Below are 27,593 nucleotides of genomic sequence, written 5' to 3'. Positions count from 1 at the left end.
CAAAACGATCACAGAATATGTAGGGTAACATATTGATACATAATAAATCAATGTTAATGATAAGAATAAATAAATTCAGTATGTAGTTGTTACTTTGTGCTTTTGTATGAATATTCCCTTCTGTCTCTTTTCATTCGCGCGCTCTCTCTCTCTCACACTCACAAACAGGGGTGGGAGGGGTGACGCTGGAATTCGACGGCCTGTTTGTGATTGGCTAATGTGCCACTGCGTTCTTGGCGAATAAGAGAGTGGCCGTTTTGTCTATATCACGGAGAGCTCGGGGTGTAACGTTCATTTCGGAGTTGTTGTTAGAACAGATCTGAGCATCAAGATGAGTGGCAGAGGAAAAACCGGTGGAAAGGCTAGAGCTAAGGCCAAGACTCGTTCATCCAGGGCTGGACTTCAGTTCCCCGTGGGACGTGTGCACAGGCTTCTGCGTAAAGGCAACTATGCCGAGCGCGTCGGTGCCGGCGCTCCGGTCTACCTGGCCGCAGTGTTGGAGTATCTGACCGCTGAGATACTGGAGTTGGCCGGTAACGCCGCTCGTGACAATAAGAAGACCCGCATCATTCCCCGCCACTTGCAGCTCGCCGTGCGTAACGACGAGGAGCTGAACAAACTGCTCGGCGGAGTGACCATCGCTCAGGGTGGTGTGCTACCGAACATTCAGGCTGTGCTTCTGCCTAAAAAGACCGAGAAGGCCGTCAAGACCAAGTAAACTCGTCCACTGCTGCTCTGTCAGTACCCAAAGGCTCTTTTAAGAGCCACCATCTCTGCTTCAAAAGTGCAATTTTACACCCGTTTTTCTACTGAAAGTGTGCACTAGAAAGTCAGCACGTTTGAAATGAAAACACAAGCGTTATATTTTGCTAATAATTATGTGATTAACGTTAAGTAATAGTAATAATAATAATAAAAATAATAATAGTGGTAGTTAGCCTGTTGCTTAAACGAAATCTAAGGGGTGAAAGTGCACTTCTAAGACAGCATATTTATAAATAAAAAAGGACTTGATAATTTTCTAGTCATGATTTGATACCATATTTAAGTAATGACTATAAGAACAATAGCAGTTAGCGTGCTGGTTAAATGAAGTCTGAGGAGTGAAAATGGTTTGTGACGGCGTTGTGTGTTCCTAATGAACAAAGCATTTGTGTTAGAGAGAGCGCCAATAGAATAGAATTCTGGAGGGCGTCTTGTGTTTCGAACGGGGGCAGAGAAGACGGCCCAATAGTCAACAGGTGACGTAAAACGTTCTATCGAATAGCAGACGAGCGCGTTCGAGACGCCCAATCAGCGCAGGGCGGCGTTATGGCTTAAAAAGGCCGCGTTCGAGCGCGCCGTTTATAATCTTTGAAGTGCAGAGCTCGACGCTATGGCAAGAACCAAGCAGACCGCCCGTAAGTCCACCGGTGGCAAGGCGCCAAGGAAGCAGCTCGCCACTAAGGCTGCCCGCAAGAGCGCGCCGGCTACCGGCGGCGTGAAGAAGCCTCACCGTTACAGGCCTGGCACCGTGGCTCTGAGGGAGATCCGCCGTTATCAGAAGTCTACTGAGCTGCTCATCCGCAAGCTGCCCTTCCAGCGCCTGGTGAGAGAAATCGCTCAGGACTTCAAGACCGACTTGCGTTTCCAGAGCTCGGCCGTCATGGCCCTGCAGGAGGCGAGCGAGGCATATCTGGTCGGTCTGTTCGAGGACACCAACTTGTGCGCTATCCACGCCAAGAGAGTGACTATCATGCCCAAGGATATTCAGCTGGCCCGCCGTATTCGCGGAGAACGCGCTTAAACCACAACTCCGTCTAACACCCACAAAGGCTCTTTTAAGAGCCACTTCATCGTCTCAGAAAACAGCAAATTTTCTTTCTTGGGCAGTTTAAGTATTAGAACGTGGTACAGAGGGAGAAGGAACAATAATAATAATACTATCGACATTAGAAAAAGGTTGGTTATTTATTTTGCATTTTCATGATAAATATAGTCCTATGAGTATTACATAATGTTTGTTTTTATAGATGAGCCGTTAATTGTGGTTATGTCCGAACAATACAATGCACAGTAATGAACTGTGTCTGTAAAATAGCCCAAACCTACCTTCTGTTTCGGGCGGCGTTGTGCTGGATGGAGCTTGACTGCCCCCGTGTGTCCAAACTCGGGAACGGCAACTTTCTAGAAGCGGATTTCTGGGCAAGAGCTATTACATCATACATACATTTCATCCATCATCCCTTTTGTCCCGTCCATGATAATTGTTTTTGTAATTTAATAATTGTAGACATGACCTTATATTTGAAATCTTCTTCCCTATTTGTGGATATTCTCTCTCTCTCTCTCTCTCTCTCTATCTGTGTCTATATATATATATATGTGCACTGTATTAAATATTATTTAATGTGTTTGTTTAAAACGAGTTAGAAGACGGTTTTAGTAGAAACATACTTCTATATTTCTCTCTCTCTCATACACACACATTATATATATATATATATATATATATATATATATATATATATATATATATATATATATATATAGTATCTCACAAAAGTGAGTACACCCCTCGCATTTTTGGAAATATTTGATTATATCTTTTCATGTGACGACACTGAAGAAATGACACTTTGCTACAGTGTAAAGTAGTGAGTGTACAGCTTGTGAGCTCTTTGAATAACTGTTCTTTTATTACTGTGACACTGTCTAAATGTACATTTTGGACTCTCAAAAAGATGGCACCCATTCACGTGCATTCTACTGACTTACAGAACTCGAATTTCCTTTGAAAATTCTTTGTGTTCGGATGAAGAAAGAAAGTCACATAAGAACTTTCTTTTTTGGTTGAAATATTCCTTTGATGAAGTTGTCCTGTTGCAGTAATACATAAAGAATGATACGAACTGGCTTTATTTTGCACATATTGAATTAAGAAGGTTTGTTGTGTTTCCTAGTTATGATTATAGCACATTTTTCATCACAGTGTCTGAATGTGTCAAGGACCACACTTCAGGGATTTCGTCATATCACATCGTAATTGGTGTATTTTGTATTTTTAATCTAGTTTTTATCGTTGCTGGGTTTTTTTTTTCTAGTCATCCACCAGTATTGAAGGCCATCTCAGTGCCAGGGAGGGCCTCCAGCCGTCTCTACTGGCATTAGGAAGGATCAAGGGCAGGATTGACAAATTCTACGTGGTAGTGGATAAGCACCTCATCCCTTGCACAGGAACCAGCTCCTTGAGTGCTATAGATGAACTCTTCAAAGTCCACTATGTGTTCAACCTGTCATATGAGGAAGCCCTTGTCAACATCTTTACCTTCCTGCAGACTACGATCTACAACATTGATGTTGGTCTTACCAGTGAGTCTCCCAGAGTAAAGGAATTGCGTGCGAAGCTTTTGAACTAGGTTAAATGTTAGTGTATCTGTTGTCAAAGTCTGCATGCAAAGCCACGAGAGTCACGCACAGTTTCTATCCTTCGTTAAAGTTTAAGTTATTATGTGCGCAGCGTGGCTGTAGCCGACAGTATGTGACTTGGGTGAACTTGTAAAAGCCCGGAGTTTGAAGTTCTACATGCCTTTTGATCTACAGGCTCCAAATGGGTCAGATGAAGATATTCACTATGAGGTGAATATATTGCACCTCAATTCATGCTGGTTTGTTACATCTAAGATACTGTGTTGAAAATAAAAGTTCAACCTTATACAGCAACTGATGTGTTAGCTGTTCTTTTATTGACGAGTACACACATTTTAAAGGTCTGCATTTTTAGGCAGACAGGGTGTAGAGCACATTTAATTACACTAGTGTTGAAAATAACTCCATTAGGTTGAGCTATTGACACATTTACTGTAGATTCAACACTTTCTTAGTGTAAATGGAGCCTGTGAGGAGTAAAAAAACTACACCAATTGTGCTAACAGTGAACACTTACAGTGCTTGTTCAACACTATGAGACTGTAGGAAAAAAAAAACAATACTGAAAGTGTAAATTGAAGTCTATTTAGTGTGGACTTATATAAACTCTTGATAAGTGTTAATTTTAACACTGTGAGTGTAAAAATAACACTTTAAAATTTGCTGTGTACAATCAGAAATGATTGGGAAAAGGGTAAAGGTGGAGGGGTAGCAACTTTTGTAAGAAATGATGTGAGATATAATCTAATCAATGAAGGGAAAGAACACGAATCTGTGGTAGTCAAAATACGGACAGGAAAAGACAGTATAACGATATTCAACTTTTACAATCCCCGTAATAGACAGAGCACCGATACACCAAATGCAGTATGTGGGTTGACGTGAGGGAAATTAGTACGGTGTGGGGATTTTAACACACACACACACACAGCACAATACAGGGGAGTAAGAATACAGATATAAATGAATCAGTGATCGAGGAATTTATACACGATAAAAATTTGGTATGTGTTAATGACAGGAAGGACACATGGTATTGTAGTTCACATAATGCAGAAAGCGCTATCGATCTGACAATAACGTCAACTGAAATTGCAGGAATCAACACACGGGAGGGTTCAGACCATTAGACAGTAGGTAGCGAGAACGCCAAGGTGGAAGTTAGAGAAAGCCGACAAGCAGATGTTCCAAACGTAGAGCGAAATGAAACGTGTGGGATTAGCGAATAAGGATATAACAGATGTCGAAGAAACGAACGGAAAAGTGACCACGGCCATTATACGACCAGATGAAGAAACAATGCCAAAAAAGATAGGAAGTAAACGAAGAAAGAGCGTGCCACGGTGGGATGAGAGCTGTACTGTAGCAATTAAAAAGAGAAATAAAGCAGACTCGTCCTCTGAAGGTAAAAAGGTTTATTACAGAAAGATGGTTAATACAGGATAGAATAAAGCAGGACAGAATAATGAGAGTGCTCTGAAGCTTGTACTAAACCACTACTATATATATGAAACGCAGAGCATGACATCATTCTGTGTACCGATAAGAAGCAGTTTGAGGCAGTTCAAACAGGCTTTGTTTCAGGATCTTAGAAGATGTTTAGACGAGCCTAGAACAGAAGAACATGTTTGTGTCTCTGTAAGCAGAAACATTCTGTACTGATCTCAGTGACATCACATGGCCTTCTGAGTCATTATCCTCACATGAGAATGAAACAGAACAAGAACAAAACTATTTCAAAGCAGAAATGAATAATTTCCCTCACATTCCCCCTTTTATCATTATAAAATATGTTAACTAAAATTAACAGAGAAATTACAATGCTGTAAATACATCAGAACTTCAGAATCCTTTCACGGTTCAACTGAATTCATCATGAAACAGACATAATGAAGGCGCTAAGGCTGTTTTTGCTGATATAAAGTATCCTGTCGTCAAGCAAGCTCATTTCAGGGTGAAATGAGAATCATCCTGGTCAAAGGAAAATTTACAATAGGTGTGAAGTGGAGGTCAATGGGTCGTCATAGTTAGTGTCACTGGCAGAATCTGATTCCCAGTCAGGTTTAAGACACAAGTCAGGTTGGTCATCATAGGGATCGTAATCAGTCTTTGTCAACATCAGTGTTTGGTCATTAGTAGGGATGCACCGAAATGAAAATTCTTGGCCAAAGCCAAAACCGAATATGATGAAAAACTTGGCCGAAGGCCAAACCGAACACGTTTTTTCCATTTATTTTGCAATTTTTTTCACCATTGCATAAATTAAATAGTCAAAATGTGCTTTTTACTATTTTGTCTTGCTTTTCAAAGAAAAAAAATCAATTACAAGAACTACAATTTCAAAATATTTATTTAACACTGAACATTTTTTTCATTCCAGCAGGCACAGGCTACCAACAAGGCACAATATAACTTTAAATAAATAAATGAGTAAAATAAAAATAGCCTATGTTAGTCCTATAACTGACTGCTGAAAGAATGGAACACTCTGTAGCCTACAACAAAAAAGTTCTATTCGGATCTCTAGGGTTGATGATATTGGGGATATATACCGCTCGCGTCCCTGTACACCTCGCCGAGTATTACAGTAGATATAGGATAGTTGGATATGTTGTTAATGTTATGTTCCTTGATAGATTTAGTTAGTTTAAACTATAAATTAGTTCATTTAGTCCCCGCTGGTTTTTCCACTCCCAGTCCATAGTACTAGTTCATGTTTCTTGTTGTGACCCTGTTTTCTGTGACCGTGACTTTGATTCCCTTTGCCTGTCTTGACTACGTTTTTTGGAATACGATTTGGATTTGTCTGCCTGCCCTTAAATAAATACGTCTTTACCTGCTTCCGTACTCTACTCTCTTCTGTCTCGCGACGTGACAGAATACTATGGAAAAGAAACAAAAAAGTAAACATCCGAAGAGCACGTAGTTCGTGCATGTACGCGCCCCCTTATCGAGGTCGTGACATTCGCGCGTCTCACTCTGGTTGCTAGGCTATTTGGTCGCGTCATCAAACATGTCATTATTTGGTCAAATTTATTCGGTATTTTCACTTATTTGGCCGAACACCAAAAATGTTTTTTTTTTTTGCTATTTTCGGCCGAATGATTTCGGTTGTCAAACATTCGGTGCATCCCTAGTCATTAGTGATTTCAACGAGCGTGAGAGACTGCTCCGAATGAGAGAAACAATACAAAGCAAAATGAGAAAGACGAGATGAATCATTGCACCTATTGATAGTACTCGGGGGATGGGCTCATGGATATTAACTGTCTGTCTGAGTTCAGCCAATCAAACCCCGTCTCACTAGAATGTGGAGGGTTGCATATCACAGACCGCATGTGTTCAATGATAGAATAATCATTATGTGTCTGCGTGACAAGGGGACGTGTGACGTTGTGTGGGTAGCACTGTTGGTAATGATTCTTCTGACGAAAGGCGATACAGAACGGTTTACAGAGGCGGCCAATATCCTGGCATACGGGCTTTTAACTACTAATTGTCGTCCAATCTGCGGCAATAGTCTACTAGAGAACTTCATGGGCTCATGTGGGATCTAAAAAAAATCACGTCGCCTTAGGCACTTAGTCCCGTCACCACGATCAGCTAAATACCAAATTTGGGTGAAAGTGTGTGCGTCATGCACTCTTTCTGCTGCAACGATGTGATTGGCGTAATTGATCATTAGGTCTTCCACACAATAATCTTTCCAGCTTAAGGGTCTACCACCGGACCCGCAGTGTTGTTGGGAACGGTCCCAGTGATGAGTTTATTTCTATGACAGGACTTACTAACAGATAAACATTGGCCCCCAGAGCAAGGTCATCTTTGTATGGCTAGTATCTGAATTGTATAAACATATAAAGTAGGGCTGCAACTAACGATTATTTTTCATAATCGTTTAGTTGGCCGATTATTTTTTCGGATTAATCGGATGCGGAGCCAAACTTTCAGTACCCCTTTTGTAGTTAATTTAAAATAATATCCACAAATTGAGTGTTACAAATATAAACTTCAGACTAAAACTAAACTGTTAGTCCAATTATATAAGACTGAAAAGAATTTCATTATAAATATGTATTATAAATAAAACATACATAATATAAACTACAATAAATAAATAAATAAAATATATAATAAATTTAAATATTTAATAAAATAAATAACATATATAATATAAACTAAAGTAAATAAATAATTATATATATATATATATATATATATATATATATATATATATATATATATATATATATATATATATATAAATAATTACACATACATACATTTAAAAATTTTATAAAATAAATAAAACATAATAAACAAATAATTTAAGTATTTATGATTTATTTTTTATGGATGCACAAAAAGCACTGAATTAAACCACAGTCCTAAATGAATAATAAAAACTCACTTTCACTGCACCTTGTGGTTTCTGTTCCTCGGTGTCTTTAGACTTTATTTTACTTGTGTTTACTTTTATTCATAATGTTTTAATTAAACATTACAGATCTTACTGTATGGAGCAACGCGGCCTCGTTACTAAGACGTCACTTCCATTATAATAAATGACAGAAGTTACACTGTAAGCGCGCTGATACAACATATAATGACAATAAACTTAATTTAAACTAAACCTTTTAAGCAGCTCGCACCAGTTTCCCCTGCCCCTTACACACAGTGGAGTATTCTGGATATAAACATAAGTTTGTGCTCGTGCAGCACTGTTTGATCTCCGCGGTGTTTAATATAAAATGCCCCCCTGCCTTAGAGGACTTTCTTCCTCAGTCTCGTGACGATTTCGGCTCTGTCTGATGGAGACTGAGGTCATGTTGGGAATAAAAGGTAACGTTGATAAACAGTAAGCTGAAGAAAGTCAGTGTCGGTGACTCTGGGTATTAGGCTAAAGCTAGCGGCGTCGCATTATGTCCGTATGACATCATGCGCCGTCGACTAAGAAGCGGCTTATACTTTCCGGTTAGTAAAAACCGCTAGTGTTCCATTTGAGATGATATTACCTTTCTAAAATCCACACACTAGAACAGGGGTGCACACACTTTTTCAGCAGGCGAGCTACTTATCTAATGACTAAGTCAATTTGATCTACTTACTATAAAAATGCAAGACATATATTTATTTATAAATACATTGACAATTCTTTATGTGTACAATGTATGCTGGTGTACCTTGAATAACTGCATGAACCCATATTGCACAATACATCTGTGTACATTTTTGTCATTAGCCTACCTTACTCTGATGACTTGCACTGAATGGAATCAGTCAGGGATGCATGGTCCAGACAGTAGTTGCTGATAGCCAGCCTCAAGCAAACTTCCAAATGATCATCAGTCATGGTGGAACGGTATTCGGACTTAATGATCTTCACGTGTGAAAACGCTGACTCACATAAATAAGTGGAGCCGAATAATGCAGTCAAGGAGGTGGCACATTTCTTCATGTTGGGGTACTTTTCCTCTGTGAGTAAGTTCCAGAACTGTCCATGAGCTCTGGACTTCAGCTCAATGTCGGCTTGTGGTGTCAAAATCTCATCCTCCACTCCAGAAGAGTTCAGGTGAAACACTGTTGCAATTTTTGATGCAAGTGAAACAACTTCAGCATCTTCCCGAAATGGATCGCACATGAATGTAGCGATTGGCTCGATTAAAGCAAAGTCTTGAAAGCGTTTGTGAAACTCTGACAGACAAATGTCAATCTGCTCTATGTAGCGTGCACTGTCAAGCTGCACACATGACTTCCCTTGCGTCTCCAGCTCTGACACGAGGTTCTGGAAGTTGGCCAAATTATGGCCCTGCAGCTTTGAGGAGAGATGTTGCATTTTTCGTTTGAATGCATTAATTGAGCTGATCATATTGATCACGGTATTTTCTTTTCCTTGCAGCTCTAGATTAAGGTCATTCAACATGTTGGTCAGATCGGTTAAAAATGCCAAATCTAGCAGCCACTGATCGTCATTTAGTTGGTTGTACTCTGCATGTTAGCTACACGGAAAAACTCCTTTATCTCCGGACAGAGCTCTCGAAATCGTTGCAGGAATTTACCTCGACTAAGCCACCTCACGTCAGTGTGTAATAACAAGTCAGAGTGGTCGCAGTCAGCCTTCTCCAGATGTTTGCGGAATAGCCGTCTTTGAAGAGATCGGCCATGACTTCACTGCGCCGCGTAATTGTGGTTCTTGATAGCTGGAGAGCTTTGATCGAAAACAGTATTTCTGATTTGTTTTTAAAGTCTCGGAACAGCGAGTCAGCTGCTCCAACAAACGCCTCTTTCACCATCTCTCCATCTCGGAAGGACTTCTTGTTCTTAACGATGAGGTGACTCACCCGGGATGACGCTTCGGTGGCTGCCTTCGCTTTTGTAGTTAGCTGTGAGAAAAATGACTGCTGTCCGGACCACTGGGATTTTAGTTCTTTCACCTTTCTCCTTCTCAGCTCGCTTTTTGGAGGAGAGTCGGTATGGTAGTTTTTATGAAGGGTCCGAAAATGGCGCTCCACATTCCCTTTCTTAGGTATAGCGATGGTAGACTGGCAGATGAGGCAAACGCACTTCCAAAATGACATAGTGAAAAAAAGGCCTCCTCCCACTCCATATGGAAATGGTAAGTTTTAGGCTTCTTACTTGGTTCAGCTTCTTTACTCATTTTTAAACCCTTACTCAAGTTCAAAAGAAATAAATTGGAGGCTAACTGGGCAACTCGCAAGCTTGCTAGAGTTTTGCAGCACTTAGCGCCGTTGTATGTGCATGTGCGGCGATGACTGGCTGCCCTGTATGTCAATCAAGTGACACATTTTATAGCGAGGACGGATGATGGGCTGACGTCTATTTTTTTTAACGTCATGCGATCTACCCACACTACCTTTGTGATCGACCGGTAGATCGCGATCGACGTATTGTGCACCCCTGCTATAGAACATAGTTCGATTAACAGCACACGTCATTACATTCCCCGCGCCACGCCGTCCGACGTCCCTCCAGAATTTCACGTATCGACATACAGTTCGTCTTCATTATGGTACTGTATACAGTTTTGGGTGTTTTTATTTAAAATTTTTCGAACGCTTCAAAAATTTTTTTTGATTGCACGGTGGCTTAGTGGTTAGCACGTTCACCTCACACCTCCAGGGTCAGGGGTATGATTCCCACCGTGGCCCTGTGTGTGTGTTCTCCCCGTGCTGTGGGGGTTTCCTCCGGGTACTCCGGTTTCCTCCCCCAGTCCAAAGACATGCATGGTAGGCTGATTGCGTGTCTAAAGCATCCGTAGTGTATGAATGAGTGTGTGAGTGTGTGTGTGATTGTGCCCTGCGATGGACTGGCACCCTGTCCAGGGTGTACCCCGCCTTGTGCCCGATGCTCCCTGGGATAGGCTCCAGGTTCCCCGTGACCCTGAAGAGGATAAGCAGTATAGAAGATGGATGGATGGACGAACGCTTCAAGGTTAATTATTTGTCATGCTATACGTTCAAATAGACGATGTACTGAGTGATTACGATTACAATAATTTATGGCTGCAACAACTAATCGATAATAATTATGAAAATCGTCGGCAATGAATGCCATTATCGATTAGTTGGTCTGCTGACGTCACGGGTGGCGTTTACGTATGACGTCGCTTTCATGAAAACACAGGTGCAAAAGAGATAACCCGGCGGTAAAAAAAAGTGTGTCCCCCAAGTCATCTAAGGCATGGGAGCATTTTACATTAAATGCAGCAAAGAAGATGGTAACGTGCATGTTCTTCAAAGTGGAGTTTGTGTGACACGGGAGTACCACAGTGATGCACGAGCACATGAAACGAAAACACGTTGGTGTCACGGACGAAGGTGGAACATCAGCACGGTAAGCAAAAACCTGAGTATATCCACGTTATATGAAGATGTGAAATGGTATAGTCTAGTTGAATTCCATGCTACTGTGTAAAAAGCTTTGTTTACTAACTTCGGGACAGTCACACTAGATGTATTTTGTCTCGAGCATCAGGTTGTGCAGCATATTGATGGATTAAAATCGCGCTACCACAGAAACAGGTTAAATTAAACACGGTGTGAACAAAGTCAAGCAGTAAATCTAAAGGCAGGTGATAACAGCAGCAGTAAAAGATTTTTTAGTCACTGTAGTGGTTTTCATCGAATGCTTATGCGTTAGTGTATAATTGTTCCTGTCCTTTTAAACAAGCCTGTTAGCTTGCTGCGTTTCTCTGTGTGTCTGCTACAGTTAACTTTGATCTGTGTTTCAAATGCCGTCTACTGCGGCTCTACTATGTTATATACATTAACAGAATGAATTATATATTTGAGATATTTTTGGTTTATATTGTCACATCTGAAGTACAGCATGTCTGTGTAAAAGAAATTTAACAAAAATTGTATTAATTATATATTATTTAGATTTCTTATATTAATCATGGTTGTCATCAGCAATTATCATTATAAACAATGAAAATATTAATTTACATATAAATTGCTTATTGCATACTCAATTACTGTTTTTTTAATTTAATTATTTCAGAAAGAAACAGCTCTCCATGAGTGAATTTGTTCGGAGGAGAAATCCCCCATGCACTAAAACTAAATTTTTACCTTTGTTTTTGATTATTTATATTTTGGGTATTATTTAAAGTTTTGCTGCTTAAAACTGGACAAACTGTAGACAAATGACCAATGTTTGAAAGGTTTAAATGTAAAAATTAAAGATTATGTGCGTGGACTTTTAAAAAAAATGCAAAAGGCACATACAGTTTTACTAATATAATCTTTAATTTTTACATTTAAACCTTTCAAACATTGGTCACTTGTCTACAGTTTGTCCACGCACAAATACCCTGAGGGTATTGGGGGTTTATTTTATTATAATAAACAAAATCTAATTGAAAAAAAAGTTTAGTTTTTTAAAAAAAAATCAGATTAATCAGAAAAAAATAATCATCCGATTAATCAATTAATCAATCAAATAATACATCATACTTTTTATGAGCCTATGAATATAAACCTGCAATTCCCTTCAAGTCATCATTACTGTATGAGTTGATCTTATAGAAAATTAAAGCGAACCCATCATGGCTTTGAAACGTGCCTAATTTTGTTTTAAAGCTCTCGTACAATAGATTTATATGCATCCAAGGTAAAAAAAAAACAACAACAAAAAACTAGGGTTAGGGTTTAATGTGCTCATAATTTAAATTGCAACATTACCTTTTTTCCACCCAGTGTCAAAAACGACTCGTTAAATGATCCATTCTAAAAGATTCACTCTAAACTCTTCCTTTCAGAGAGTGTCAGAGGAGTTTCAGAGACTGGTCAGGTATCCCAGTCTGTTGTGATTGGTCTACCGCTGTCAGCGTGTCGAAAAGGAAACGCCCACTACCATAACGAGTTTCAGCTCAGTCTGTTCCCGAGCAGCCGATGAAGACCAGATCCAGGGATTTTTATTACAAACCTACGTAGGCTAGTACAGGAAGTAAGTCTGGAATTACTAACGACTCGTTTCAGCTCTTGAGAATCGGTTCCTTCTTTTGTGGGTTAATAACTCCAAGACTTATAAAAAGGTACATCTTACATACTGTACAAACCATATATTCAGCAGAACCTTTTTGTTTCAAAGTAACTGACAAGTGATGAACATTTAGCACATAGCTGGAGGGATATTAGTGATTATGGATCTTCGGGAAACAAACAGGATTTGAACTCGCAGCCGTTCAGGCCACATGCTTGGTCAAACTGCAGATTTGCAGTGTCAGTGTTGTGAAGACTATTGTTACTTGTTACTGGTACTCAGCTGTTGTCAGAAACACTAGACCGGCTCATGCTGGAGTCAAAATTGAAAGAGTAAAGGCTCACAGGGACAAAACCGTTTAACGTCCTTTTAACTGCATGGATATTTAATCTACAAGTTACCAGGCAACTTGACAACATTCTGCAAGGCAACCCAGTTTGAGGAAGGGCATTACTGTTTGCTCAAACCTTTTGTAGCGTTGAACTACATCATAATGACTAAACTGTAAGGAGAAGTGCAGAGAAGCAGAGCTCTAGCACATTTAATTGATGTCACGTCATGCAGAGCTGATGGAACAGTAACTTTGACATTTGAATGTTTCCCGCTCATGTTCACAAAGCTCCAGCCCAGGATCTATGGTTGCCCATAGAGTGTCTCTAAAATGATTGACAGGAGGCACATCCAAACACAAACAAGCTTTCCAGACCAGAAGTCCGTTTTTTTAAACAGGTTTTCTAAGTGACTTGATGCACTTTTGCTAAGGCCACAACTTAATCCATTATTTTTATCATGTTTTACATATCTCCCAGGTTTTTTGTACAGGTGAAAAATAAATAAATAAATAAAACTATTGTACCTTTAAAGGAAGATGAAAAATGCACTCATTTTTTTACTTTACAGTCCCCACAAAACAACTTTGAGAGCTGTGATTTGATTCTGTATGACGACGTATTTCTTTTTGAAACAGGAAATAAGAGTGGTGGCATGTTGAAGTGTTACACAACAGCTAACAGTGTTTGGGATACACCCAGCTCTGAAGAACATTGATGCTAATGAGCTGCTACTGTTGAGCAAGACCCGCCTCAAGACCCACACATTCCTACACATTCTAGAGAGCATTTAATTGGACGAACACAAGTCTAGTGCATGTTGAAGCATTAAAATTGTATCATTTTTCCCCAGAAGTGATTTTTTAAATTATTTTTTTAAACTATGGTATTGGAGGCCATAACAGATACAAAAACATCTCGAACCACCAGTTTTGATTTCAGGAGCAGCAATTTAAAGACTTTACCAGAACAATCCAGAAAATATATTAAAGATAAAAATATAAAGATTTGATAGCCAAAATCAAAAAAGAATACAAACAAGTATAAAATTAAATTCATTTGACCTGAAATGTGAACAGAACTTCCATCCAAGCCCTAAAACTAGATAAAGAGAACCCAATTAAACAAATGCATTATAGTTTTCACATTTATTCACTGAGCACAATTACCCAACATTAAACACCTTTGCTGAAAAAAGTATGTAAACTTTTGATTTCAGTAACCGGTGTGAGACCTTCGAGCAGCAATAACTTGAAGCAAACATTTCCGATGACTCAATCAATCCTGCACAATGGGTTTGAGGAATTTTGGCTCACTCCTCCTGTTTCAACTCAGTGATGCTGGCAGGCTTCTTTGCATGAACTGCTCTTTTTAGGTCCTTCCACAACATTTCTATTGGGTTAAGGTCTGACTTGGCCATTCCAAAATGTTCAATTTCTTCTGCTTTAACCATTTCTCTGTAGACGTACTTGTGTGCTTAAGGTCGTTGTCTCTGCTGCAAGGCCCACTTACAGTTAAGCTTGAGTTCACAGACAGATACCCTGACATTCTCCTGGTACAATCTAGGATTCATAGGTCCATCAATAATGGCAAGCTGGTTCGGACCCAAAGCAGCCCCAAACCATAATGCTGCCACCCCCATGCTTCGCGGTTGGGATGAAGTTCTTATGTTGGGATGCTATTTTCAGTTTGCATCAAACAATGATTTTCAATTAAAGCAAGAAGTTCTATTCTGGACTCATCTGTCCACAGAGCATTCTTCCAATAGGCTCCTGGCATATCCACATGGATTTGAGCAAACTTCAGACAGGCAGCAGTGTTCTTTTATGGAAAGTAGTGGCCTGTAGGTTCTCAGATGTTACCCTGGGGTTCTTTATGACTTATGACTTTATGACTTACTGTGATATTATTCACCACACCCTTGGAGTGATCTTTTTTGCTGGACGCCCACTCCTTGGGAGAGTAACAGTGGTGCTGAATTTCCTCCATCTGTATGTCATTTACCTCACAGTGGATTGGTGGAAGCCAAACTCTTTAGAAGTGGCTCTGTAATCCTTTCCAAGCCGGTGAGCATTGACAACTCTCTTTTTCTGAGGTCCTCAGGAATGTCCTTTGATCGAGGCAGGGCACACTTCCATAAACCTGTGTGGTGAAGACCAGAGTTTGATGGTGAAGACCCAAGTTAATGTTCTTGAAACATGGGCGGGCTTAATTGCCATTCCCTTGATTGAAACACCTGACTTCAATCAGCCCAATTTAAATGAACTCGTACTCCTAGACTTCACATACCTTTTCCTACAAAGATATTTAACGCTGGATCATTTTTGCTTAATAAATAACTGTAAAAACTACTGGGTTTTTTTGCATCTGCTGTTAACCGGGTTCTCTTTTACCTAGTTTAAGGACTTAGATGAAGATCTGATCAGGTTTCAGGTCAAATGTATGGAGAAATACAGAAAACTGTAAACGTTAAATTTTCTAGCTGCACAGTAGCTGTAGATCAAATGAGTCATATTTGCTTGCAGTATAAGTAGGTTGATTATTTGCTTGCAGTCGCTCATGTTTTTGTGGTAGGAAATCGTGTTATTGACACGGAGCTGTCGATGCATGTATGTTTAGACCAGGCATGGGCAAACTACGGCCTGATGGCCATATACGGCCCGTTGGGCTTTTTAATCCGGCTTTAATCGGAACTTGTCCAAATGATATTATTAAACCTCAGTGTGGTGTATTACTCTCTACTTCACTTTTTCGCTTTGCCCTTTGAGCCCTTCTGTAAAAATGAGTGGACCAAAGAAAAGAAAAGTGGACAGTGAGTGCCGAGTGTTTAATAAGGAGTGGACAACAAGATATTTTTTCACTGAAGTCCGATCAACGGTTGTATGCCTGATATGCCAAGAAACTGTTGCGGTTTTCAAAGAATACAACATCAGCCGTCACTTTGCCACGAAGCATGCCAACTACGCTAGCAAGCAGTCAACGCAAGAACGGGCGGCTACGGCTCAGAGGTTGACGGCTAATTTACAGACTCAGCAAAAAAATTTTCACAGACAAACTGCGATTCAAGAGTCAAGTACCAAGGCAAGTGTTTTGCTGGCATTCAAATTAGCAAAGGCTAGCAAGCCTTTCTCCGAAGGCGAGTTTTTGAAAGAATGCATGGTAGAGACAGCAGTTCTCCTGTGTCCGGAGAGCAAAGGCAATTTTGAAAAAATCAGTTCATCACACAGGACTGTGACTCGCCGTGTGGAACTAATTGACGAAGATATCGCCAGCGAATTAAACAAAAAGGCGGATTCCTTTAAGTTATATTCACTAACACTGGATGAAAGTAACGACATAAAAGACACTGCTCAGCTCCTAATTTTATCCGAGGGATTAACGACAGTTTTGAGATAACGGAGGAGTTTTTGACCATGGAGTCCCTGAAAGGAAAAACGCGGGGAGAGGACTTGTATAACCAGGTGTCTGCTGTCCTCGAGAGAATGAAGATAGCTTGGCGTAAACTTGCCAATGTCACCACGGATGGATCGCCAAATTTAACTGGAAAAAACATTGGGCTGTTGAAAAGAATCCAGGACAAAGTGAAGGAGGAAAACCCTGAGCAGGATGCTATTTTCCTTCACTGCATCATTCATCAGGAATCTCTGTGTAAGTCTATATTGCAGCTTAATCATGTTGTGAATCCAGTCGTAAAACTTGTTAACTTTATACGAGCAAGGGGACTTCAGCATCGTCAGTTTCTTACGTTCCTGGAGGAAACTGATGCGGATCACCAGGACTCCTCTACCACTCTCGGGTCTGCTGGTTAAGTTTGGGCAAAGTGTTTCAACGAGTGTGGTAGCTCAAAGAGGAAATTATCGCATTTTTGAAGTTAATGGGGAAATCCAACGAATTTCCTGAGCTAAGCGACAACAACTGGCTTTGTGACTTTGCGTTTGCTGTGGACATATTTTCACACATGAACGAGCTGAACGTCAAGCTACAGGGGAAAGATCAGTTTATGCACGACATGTACACAAATGTTAGAGCCTTCAAATCCAAGCTGACTTTATTCTCCAGTCAAATTTCAAACAAATCTCTCTCTCATTTCCCCACACTAGCCATGCAGAAAGAGGCGTCCCGAAACGTGAAGAAATACAGATCACTGGGCGACCTGCACAGAGAATTCTGCCGTCGGTTCAGCTGGTGTCCTGTCCCCTGTCACAAGACCCTGAAACAGCACCACAGGAGCTGCAATTGGAACTGATCGATCTTCAGTCTGACTCCGTCTTAAAGAAGTTCAACTCTCTTAAACTGAATGACTTTTATGCTTCACTTAATGAAGAGACATTTCCAAACCTCCGGAGGACGGCACAGAAGATGCTGACATGGTTTGGCTTGACCTACGTATGTGAGCAGACATTCAGCGTCATGAACATCAACAAAGCCCCTCACAGATCCAAGTTAACCGACCAACACCTCGCATCTATCCTGAGAATTGCCACAACAAAACTAACTCCAGAGTTTGATGCACTGGCAAAAAAGGGAGATCAACAACACTGTTCCCACTGAAACTGGACGCGAGTTTCCCTACTGTGTTATCAAATTAATGCATTTGGAAAACAATTGGTACAACGAGCCTTGCATATTCGTGCTTTGCTACCTGTTAAAGGCCAAATCCTTTCATGTAATGGCTTTTACATGTCATTTATATTAGTTCACACAAACACTCCATCCGTCTGTTCCTGTCCCGGCCCCTCTGTCAAATTTGAGAACCCATTGTGGCCTGCGAGTGTCGTGAATAAAATCAACCTTTTAGCCTAGGTCAAAAACTTCAGAGACAGAGAGTTTAGTAGATGTCAAAAAGTGAATAAACTTTATTGAACATCAATAAAGTGTGAATAATATATAATAATAATAATAATAATAATAATAATGATAATAATAATAATAATAATAATAATAATAAAGTCTGTAGTGTCCGAATTATGCATACACAAACATGTCTTTATATACCTATCTCCACAGCATAGTCTCTGTAGGTGGGGTTTTGCTTTTCCTCGTTGAAAATAGACCAATCTTCTTTTGCCACAATTAAATATTCATGTCTATGCGTTATCTTAAATTTGTGGAACATGCGCAGTTAGTTGTTTTTCTTGAAAAGGTTTCATGAGGACAAGGTTTCTTTTTACAAAAAAGGTTTCACACAGGCTTGTGTGTCTTGACCTTGACTCCCTTCTTAGGCCTCAATGAGCATCTGTCTGTCTCTATCGGTTGTCCCCGCTGATCTCTACCTCCTTTCCCGAAGCCCTCTCCTAACTCCCTAATTTGTATCTGCCTCAAAGTTATTTACTCACGCATGCGAATATCTACTGCCAATTTTTATTGCTGTGGAGACAGGAGCCAGCTAATACAGAAGAACAATTGTTGTACACTGAAACACAGAGTTCATTCAACTCAAATCCACTCAGAATATAACCTGATCAAACATTGTTCTATGGATTTAGATTATGCTTCTAACTGTTGATTATACATATAGATTATGTTTTTTAACCAATATTGATTATACGATAACGCGCAAGTAATAATTCTAAATGTTGGTTACATATTGAATTCACTTCATTAACATATCCAAATGTCAGTTACACATATTGTTTGCCCTTCATAGATATTTTCCATATATTCTCCCCCTCTGGGGCTTACTAAGCCCCATCTAGCTAGAGAGAGTAATCTCACAACCCAGTCCCTTCATTTACACTAACTAGTGATCAATGTATGACCACGTCAGCCTTCTACCAATGACCAAATCCTGAAACCACTCTCTCTGGAGACCAGAAACAAACATCTCCTCTCCCATTGGCTAGAAAGGAGTAAAAGATTCTGTCTCTTTCCCTACCCACAAAAATCAAGACATAGTTTGTAAGCGTGAGCATGCGTTTGGTTCAGCACTTGCCTGTGGTTGTCATCGTGATGTAGAGTACACAGTTGATTAAGCACATATAGCTGATACAAGTATAGACTAATAAACATGAATACAAAACAATTTTATCAGTTTGATTAATCATGACAGTGATCACCCTGTCTCTTAATCACACTTGATTATATTGTAATAGAAAATGTAAAAATGAAAAAATAGAAAAATGGAAAAAGCAAAAAATAAAAACTCCATCACATCCTTTCTCAGAGGATGTGTTAACAATGTTTGTCTTCGACCCAGATACTTTGCATATCGCGGGGGCCACCCTTGAGGAGAGGTCAAGCTAGTACTTACACCCATGGCATGGCTCATCAAGCTGCTTCTTCGTCCTCACTTGAGGAACTGGAATCTGTTCCCTCCTGTTGCAGCTGATCAGAGTTCCAATCTGGCTCACTGATTGTCTCATTCAGTTTTAGTTCAGTACTGTTTTGGAGACTAGTCAAGGGCTGAAAAGTCAATTATGGAAAAGTTGTCCTGTAAGGAACGTCTGCTTGGGCCTCTTTCTCCTTCAGCAGGTGTATCAGGCTCGTCAGAACCGCTCTCAGCAGCAGGAGCCCTTCTTTCCTCCTGCTCTGTTGGTACGACCCCGACCCCTGACAGACCTTCTTCTTTGCCATCGCCTGAGACTGCCATTCTCCCTTATCTTCATTTAGACCCTCTCTCATGTCTTGTCTTGTTCTTTCTTCTGCAATGTCAACCACTGGATCGTCCCCTTCGATCAGCTGATCCTCCTTTCTCCTAGGTCTTAATCTAGGTGCTCACTTTGTATGGCCCTTCCCTTCTGGGCTGGAACACCCCTAGGTACACCTGTTCTCCAGGAGTCACAGGACAAGGAACTTCTGTCTCCTCTCTCAGTCCCCAGCTCTGGTCCTGTGAATAGATAGCTTCATACATAGCAGTTAGTTATCGCATATATGCTCTTAGTTCCATCTGTAATTACTTCAGCGGCAGTTCTTCATAAGGACCTCTCAGGTATGACACAGACATGGGTCGGCCCGTAGGCATTTCATGCGGTGTTAGATGCATATTTCTGTTAGTCTGCATGCGATAGGTCATTAGTGCAGGAGGTAGAGCATCTACCGAAATGAGTTTAGTGTTAGCACAAATTGCGTTAAGCTTAGCCTTAAAAGTACCACTTACCTTTTCCACTATTCCCTGTGACTGAGGGTGATAAACACATCAAAATTTTAATTTAATCACAGTTACTGTAACACTGTTTTTTAAACGAACGCTGAGCCATTGTCAGAGCTAATCTGAGATGGTATGCCGTCTCTAGGAATTACCTCTCTGGTTAAAAATCGAATCACTGTTCCAGCAGTTTAGTCTGCTGATGGCATTGCCTCCCTCCATCTGCTAAACCTGTCTATCACCAAGTGCTTAAACGGCCCTTCTGGCATTGATATGAGCCCTATCGATACTGATTTTCCCTTTCTGACATTGTTTTGAGCATAAATTTTACACTCAGATTATTATTCACCATTGCCTGTAAGTTTAAAAAAATAATAATAATTATCCATAATTGCCTGTAAGTCCAGAGACCAGTCCTCTTGCTGTTTTATCTTTTCCCATAACTTCCCCCTCGCGCACTGGTTAAAACCATGTGCATCTGAAATTCATACAGTGAGAAGTACAGTAGGTACAATCAGAATTCGATTAAACTATTTGCTCGGTATGTTAAAGTGGCGTTCCAGCACTTTTACTAAAACCTCACTGCATTCAAACAGCTCCAAACAGATGACGCAATCCATGGGCATAATCAGAGTCAGTATATATATTAGCAATTCTACCTGTAACCAGTTCGCACTCTGTAGTGATAGCTTTTAATTCGGCCAATTGGGCAGAGCAGGGTGCTCACAAAATCTTCCAGATGGAACGTCTAAAAAGTTCAAACTTTGGCTCGAGGAAATATGAATTTCAGCTAGGCAATCGTGAGTGTTCTCAGTGACTGGCTCCACAGAATTAATTAGGCAATACAACACTACAGTTGGTGTATTAGACACACTGATAGGTTTAATATTAAAATTTTGGGTGACACATAGAATAACTTCATATCCTGTTCTTTGATGAGCTGTCGTGTTGCATGTGGATCTAATTCAAAATAGAAGTGACCTGGTGTGATGAGTGTAAGATCAATGTGTGAGAGCAATTTTCCCAGTGATCTGCACTAAGAGAGCAGCTCAAGCCATGGCACGCAAACGTGCTGGCAATCCTTGTGACACCAAATCCAATGTTTTCGATAAATAAACTAAAGACCTGCGAGCACCCCATACTCCTGAGCCGGGACCCCCGCAGCGACGCCCCCTCTCTCAGATGGTTAATACAGGATAGAATAAAGCAGGATAGAATAATGAGAGCGCTCTGAAGTCCTTGTACTAAACCACTACTATATATATATATATATATATATATATATATATATATATATATATATATATATGAAACTCAGAGCATGACATCATTCTGTGTACCGATAAGAAGCAGTTTGAGGCAGTTCAAACAGGCTTTGTTTTAGGATCTTAGATGATGTTTAGGCGAACATTGAACAGAAGAACATGTTTGTGTCTCTGTAAGCAGACAAACATTCTGATCTCAGTGACATCACATGGCCTTCTGAGTCGTTATCCTCACATGAGAATGAAACAGAACAAGAACAAAACTATTTCAAAGTAAAAATGAATAATTTCCCTCACAGTGTAATGAACAGAATCTGCTGTTTGTTAATAACTGGAATCTGTTCTGGGAGCGTCCTAGGTTGTTTCATCCTGATGGCCTGCACCCCAGCAGCCTCGGAGCGGAACTGCTGTCTGACAACATCTCCAAGACGCTACACACCAAGTGACTGTCTACCGTAAGCACATCTTCTACAATAACAACGTTCATCATAAGCAATGTTCAATTAATAGTCCAACACCTGTAGTACATTCTATAGAGACTGTGTCTGTTCCCCGAGCTATACAAATACATGGACAATTTCAGAATGTTTGTTTTAGTAACCTAATTAACCTAAAATTAGATCATACTGAATGCACATCCAGCACCTTTAATCTGAAGCTAGGACTATTAAACATTAGATCTCTTGCGTCTAAGGCTCTTATTGTTAACGACATCATTACTGATCAGGAATGTAATTTAATGTGTTTAACGGAAACTTGGATTAAACCAAACGAGTACATAGCATTAAATGAAGCCAGTCCTCCTGGATACAGTTATGTACATCAGCCTCGTTCAACTGGTAGAGGGGGAGGTGTTGGTCTCATCCATAGTCAAAATCTAGGAGTCACACAAAAACCTAGTCATAAATTTAATTCTTTTGAAATTCTTTATACCAGTATAACTTATGTAGCCACAAAAAATAAGTAAATTCCTCTAATTATTATTTACAGACCCCCAGGGCCATATACTGAATTTCTTAGTGAATTTGCAAACTTTATCTCAAACCTGGTTGTGTCTGTAGATAAAGCATTAATCGTCTGTGATTTTAATATTCATTTTGATAACCTGGAAGACCCTCTGAGAACAGCGGTTGTGTCCATCTTAGATTCAGTAGAGGTCAATCAGAACGTAATCGGGCCTACTCATAATGGTGGTCACACTCTTGACCTCATACGTACGGATTAAATATAGAAAATATTGTAACACTTCCACAGTCTGAAGTTGTCTCAGACCATTATCTCGTGCATAATACGTATGGATCATATTTCCACCTCGCCACCACATAAAATGTACTTTCACACCAGCTACTGCACCGAGCTTCATCAATAACCTCGTACAGACATCAGTTAGATTTGGATCACCGTCTGATCCGACAGAACTCGATCAGGCGACCGAATCAACGCTCCGCTACACGCTAGATCAGAGGTGCCCAAACTAGGGCCTGCGGGCCAAACTTGGCCCCTCACAGGAAAAAGTTTGGGCACCTCTGCGCTAGATTACAAAATGTTGTTGGCATTAAGGGAATGGTCCTCTCCTGGCTTAGGTCTTATCAGACCGATCGTTATCAGTGTTGGATAAGATTTTTGATAGAAATAAAACACAAGGGCAATAAAATATGGAGAATGAGAATTTATTGAGAATAAGGGAAAGAGCAGAGTCACACTCTCTTCCTTATAGACAATGTCTCTTAAAAGTTAACTACAGCAAGGCGTAGGGCCTGACCAAAAAGAGGAAGTGCAACACACAGCACACACACCCAAGAGCATGAACTCACTCACACACACACCCAGAGTAATCAGAATAACAACGTAATGGCTAATGATTATTTTACTAAATCATACAGTACATATGCTAATAACAATGCAGAAAAAGCACACAGGTGATAAATGTCCTCACTCAAATACATTTATAATCTGAGTAATAACCCCGAAGTATAAAGAACTGCAATGGGTATTAACTGCATTACCTTGAACAAACATCTTAAAATACCACACAATTCTTAGTATAATGTGTTGCAAATAGAGCTGCAACAACTAATCCATAATAGTTGATAATAATCGATAATGAAAATCGTTGACTGAGCAACCCTCCTCCCGGAACGGTCATCGACGCCGAAGTCACGTGACCCGAGTGGTGTGTTCAGGCATAGTTCATCGTTCTTTCTCTCTGTCTCTGGCGGTCTTTCTGATCGCAGCTTCAGGTTGCGTTCGGTGTGTTTTCAACGCTGACGGCTTGATTTGTCAGGTACGACTTCATCGTGAGTCACAAAGTGCGCTTCAGCAGCGTGGCCCCCACTCACTACACACACACACACACACACACACACACACACACACACACACCTGTGTTCATACAAGCCCGCTTTCTACACAACCCCGGATCATGCTGATTGATGATGTAAGGATTGAGGATGTGGTCATTTTCTTTAATCGCACGTCTATCATTAGAGAATCCGCATCGTGTGATCAAAAACGGAGAACGCGTGTTAATTTGTTCATTAAAACCAGTACCATTATTGGTTCTTAATGGTATCCACTAGACATAACATGCCACCAAAGCAACAAATTACCAGTACACCTACAGGGACATTACAGATTCTATGAGGGTTTCTGTTGTGATTGATTTTTGATTTGTTTTTTTCAGCAGGGAAATTCCTATTTCCATTTTGGGAATAAATCAGAACAAAGTGTAACCAAATAATGAGCTAATATAAATTATTTATATGTAATTTGCATTCAGTCTCTTGATCTGGCAACAATGAGAAGCTGTGTTTTTCTTTGTTTATTTTACTTTAAAAAAAAAAAAAAACTGTATAATATCTGGAGGAAAATATTACAAAATAGTTTTATTCGATTTAAATGTATTAATTATTGACATCATTGCCTACTGGATTTCCTTTTTTATTTTAGTATTAAATATATAAATATTTTAATAATAAATCATAGCAAACTGACTAAATAAATAATGAACTAATTAATGCACAGAAAAAAAAAACATTTCAAATTGCACTTGATTGTTCAATCTGGCAACAATGAGAAGCTTTTATTTATATTTACATAAACTTCTGGGGGAAATACTAGAAAATAAATGTATTAGATTTAAATTGGTTAATTATTAATTGCATTGTGGATTCGTTTTTTTGCGCCTTTAACCAACAGTTAAATAATTTAATAATAATAAAAGTGCAACAGATCTGAAATGAATGTAAAATATTATTTATTTGTTTACTTGTTTGTTTAAACGAAAACAACTAACGACAGTTCCCCTCCCTCCTCACCATAAGTCAATGGTGCAACAAGGTATCTGGACTAGATGACCTATCTGGCCTTTGATTAGGCCTACTGCATCTTCTGATGGAGATGTAAAACGAAGTGCGTGAGTTTAAAAGACCCGTGTATTCCTGTAGTTGTTGGAAGCTCAGCGGGCGAGACGTGCGGCTCTGATCGCTCGGATCAATAGTCTAAGGCTGGAAGTTCAGTGCATAGGGTAAGTCAACACCTGTTTATCAGTGTTTATTTACAGTCACAGTGTTTAACTCACGCTTCACGTGCAGAAAAAGAAGGACAGGGTGAAGGAAATGCGCCATACCGTGACGTAGGGCACGGCCAACAGGCTGCAGCTCCAGACCCGGCGGTAAGGATGCACAATTCAGCTAATTAAAACTTGTCTTTTTTTTTTAAAACTACGTTCAACCACTCTGCTAACGATTAATCAGTGACTCGATCACTTGAGTTTTATTTTACTGTGTTTATATTGTTTGGGGAGAGTGTGTGTTCTGTCCATGGATAACGGTTTAGATGTACAACGAAGTGCGTGAGTTTAAAAGACCTGTGTTCCTGTAGGTGTTGAGAGCTCAGTGGAGGATACGTTTGGCTCGGATCAGGAGGATCCTTAGGCTCTTGCCGGAGTTTCTGCGCATGTGGTAAGTGTAGGAGTCAGCACCTGTTTCAGTGTTTTACAGTCACAGCGTTTAACCTCACGGTTCCTACCTCGCCAGGCAGATCATGTCTGAGGTCAAGGCACTCATCACTCAGATCACAGATGTGTTAAAGTAACATCTGAACTTATTCACTCTTATTCTCTGTCTCTCTCTCGCTATACATTCATTATGAACCGGTTTCACTGACTGCGTTTAACGTGCAGACTGGCTGTGTCCTTGCAGCGTGTGATTTCTATTTCGTCTGTGTGTTTTCTTAAGGAGGTGGAAGATTGAGGAGACGATATTTTTTTTCTTTTTTTTTTTGTTAAATAAAAGGTTTCTTTAAACAACCAACACCTGCCTGACTGTACGAGTTATTTACACGAACCAGCCGCAGGAAGGTCTTGCTATTAGGGATGTGAAAGTGATAATATCTTTTTGTACAGAGCATAATAGAACTGAGGCATCAGGAATCCCAAATATAGTAATGAATGGGCAAGGTTTTAAATCTACTCTGAGAATAGTGGACATGACAGTAAAGAAACCAGTCCAAAAACCATGGAGATCAGGGCAAAAGAAAAACATATGGCCAAGATGACAGGGAGAGCCATGGCATTTATCACACTTGTCCTCTACTTCTGGATATATTACAGAAAGTCTCGACTTGGACAAATGGATTCTGTGTAAAACTTTGAACTGGATGAGTCCAAGACGAGCACAGGAAGTGGTAGACTGTATCCTACCTATAGCACGTTCCCAACACTCCTCACTTATCTGTACTCCTAACTCCATTTCCCACGCATTCTTAATTTTGGTACCCGCCTCACTACCTAACACCAGAATAAAATCATAAATCCTAGAAATCATTCCTCTCTGATGTGGATTGAACCCACTCAACCCTGTCAAATGCTTTTTCAGCATCTAAAGAAATCACAATCTCAGCCGAATGCTTTGAATAATTTAAAGAGCGTACGGGTATTGAAAAACAACTGATGTCCCTTTATAAAACCGGTTTGCTCTTCAGATATAAGGGATAACGTTCTCTAAACGAGATGCCGTTACTTTTACCAACACCTTTACATCTGCATTAAGCAGAGACAGCGGTCTATAAGAACCACAGGAGGTTGGATCCTTACCCTCCTTAAGAAGGAGAGCTATAGTGGCTTGTGTCAGAGTTGGAGGCAAAGACCCACATTCCAAGGATTCGTTGAACACAGATAAAAGCAATGGAGCTAATTTTCCAATAGATGCTTTAAACAATTCAATTGGAACCCGTCCGGGCCAGGAGCTTTGTTACACTGCGTAGTTTTAACTGAATTTCAGATTTCTTCAAGAGACAGTGGGGAGTCCAGTTGCATGGCAGTATTTTAATCAATAACAGGGTTACAAAGGTCTTGAAGAAATGCATTCACTTTAGTATCGTCTGCAGGAAATTCAGATTTATAAGGTGAAGAGTAAAACCATTTAAAAGTAGCATTAATTTCCATGGGATCTGTAGTGACAATATTATAAGTGTGCGCGTGCTAATCTTAAACAAACCTGTGCGCGTGCTGCGATGGGAAATACCGGTTTAAAGCGTGTTCGCGTTGAAGTCTTGCTGAAGGTGTTAAATATGTCACACAGCCACACTCACGAGCGTCATAAACCGGTTTAAAAAAGTAATAATAATAATTAATTATTAATTACACGGGAATCGAGCCCGACCCTGGCGGTGTGAGGCGAACGTGCTAACCACTAAGCCACCATGCGCCCCTATATATATAATGATTTATTTATAACTAAGCACATTTTCTGTCTTTACATTTTAGTAGTTTTATTTTTGTTTATCAGTTTTAGATCGGTTCCCCAGTACAGTGTCCATGTCTGCTGATAATGTTTTGGGGGGATTAAATCAAAACATGGAAACTGGAGTTGACTTTTCTAGTGATATCTGGCAACCATGAGTTTAAATGAAGTGAATTAGAGTTAGTGAAGGAGAGCGGCAGTGTACTGTATGTTTACAGACGGAACAGTTCTACTCTTGATTATGATTGGTGAGGAA

The 27,593-nt window shown here is 40.0% G+C and overlaps 2 protein-coding genes and 1 long non-coding RNA gene across 3 annotated transcripts; all 3 read left to right on the top strand.

Annotated features, from left to right (window-relative positions):
- The first annotated feature begins 281 nt into the window (after window positions 1-281).
- On the top strand, window positions 282-750 carry LOC128604650 (histone H2A). Its single transcript, XM_053619776.1, has one exon. It carries the CDS (start codon window positions 332-334, stop codon window positions 716-718), a length of 387 nt encoding a protein of 128 aa, XP_053475751.1. The 5' UTR covers window positions 282-331; the 3' UTR covers window positions 719-750.
- A 432-nt stretch (window positions 751-1,182) lies between these two features.
- Window positions 1,183-1,803, top strand: LOC128604649 (histone H3). Its single transcript, XM_053619775.1, has one exon. The coding sequence runs from the start codon at window positions 1,376-1,378 to the stop codon at window positions 1,784-1,786; it is 411 nt and encodes a 136-aa protein (XP_053475750.1). The 5' UTR covers window positions 1,183-1,375; the 3' UTR covers window positions 1,787-1,803.
- Window positions 1,804-21,647: 19,844 nt separating this feature from the next.
- On the top strand, window positions 21,648-26,406 carry LOC128604659 (uncharacterized). The gene is made up of 2 exons (XR_008385244.1): window positions 21,648-22,048; window positions 24,917-26,406. It is a non-coding gene; the product is annotated as an uncharacterized LOC128604659 (long non-coding RNA).
- Window positions 26,407-27,593: the final 1,187 nt, after the last annotated feature.

The sequence above is a fragment of the Ictalurus furcatus genome, unplaced genomic scaffold (genome assembly GCF_023375685.1).
Source record: "Ictalurus furcatus strain D&B unplaced genomic scaffold, Billie_1.0 scf1, whole genome shotgun sequence".
In the NCBI taxonomy this organism is placed as follows: domain Eukaryota; kingdom Metazoa; phylum Chordata; class Actinopteri; order Siluriformes; family Ictaluridae; genus Ictalurus; species Ictalurus furcatus.
This window is presented reverse-complemented; position numbering and strand designations above follow the sequence as displayed.

What these genes read in the sequence shown, in the direction of transcription:
- LOC128604649 (XM_053619775.1), top strand. Translation starts at nt 1,376, where the DNA reads ATGGCAAGAACCAAGCAGACCGCCCGTAAGTCCACCGGTGGCAAGGCG.
- LOC128604650 (XM_053619776.1), top strand. Translation starts at nt 332, where the DNA reads ATGAGTGGCAGAGGAAAAACCGGTGGAAAGGCTAGAGCTAAGGCCAAG.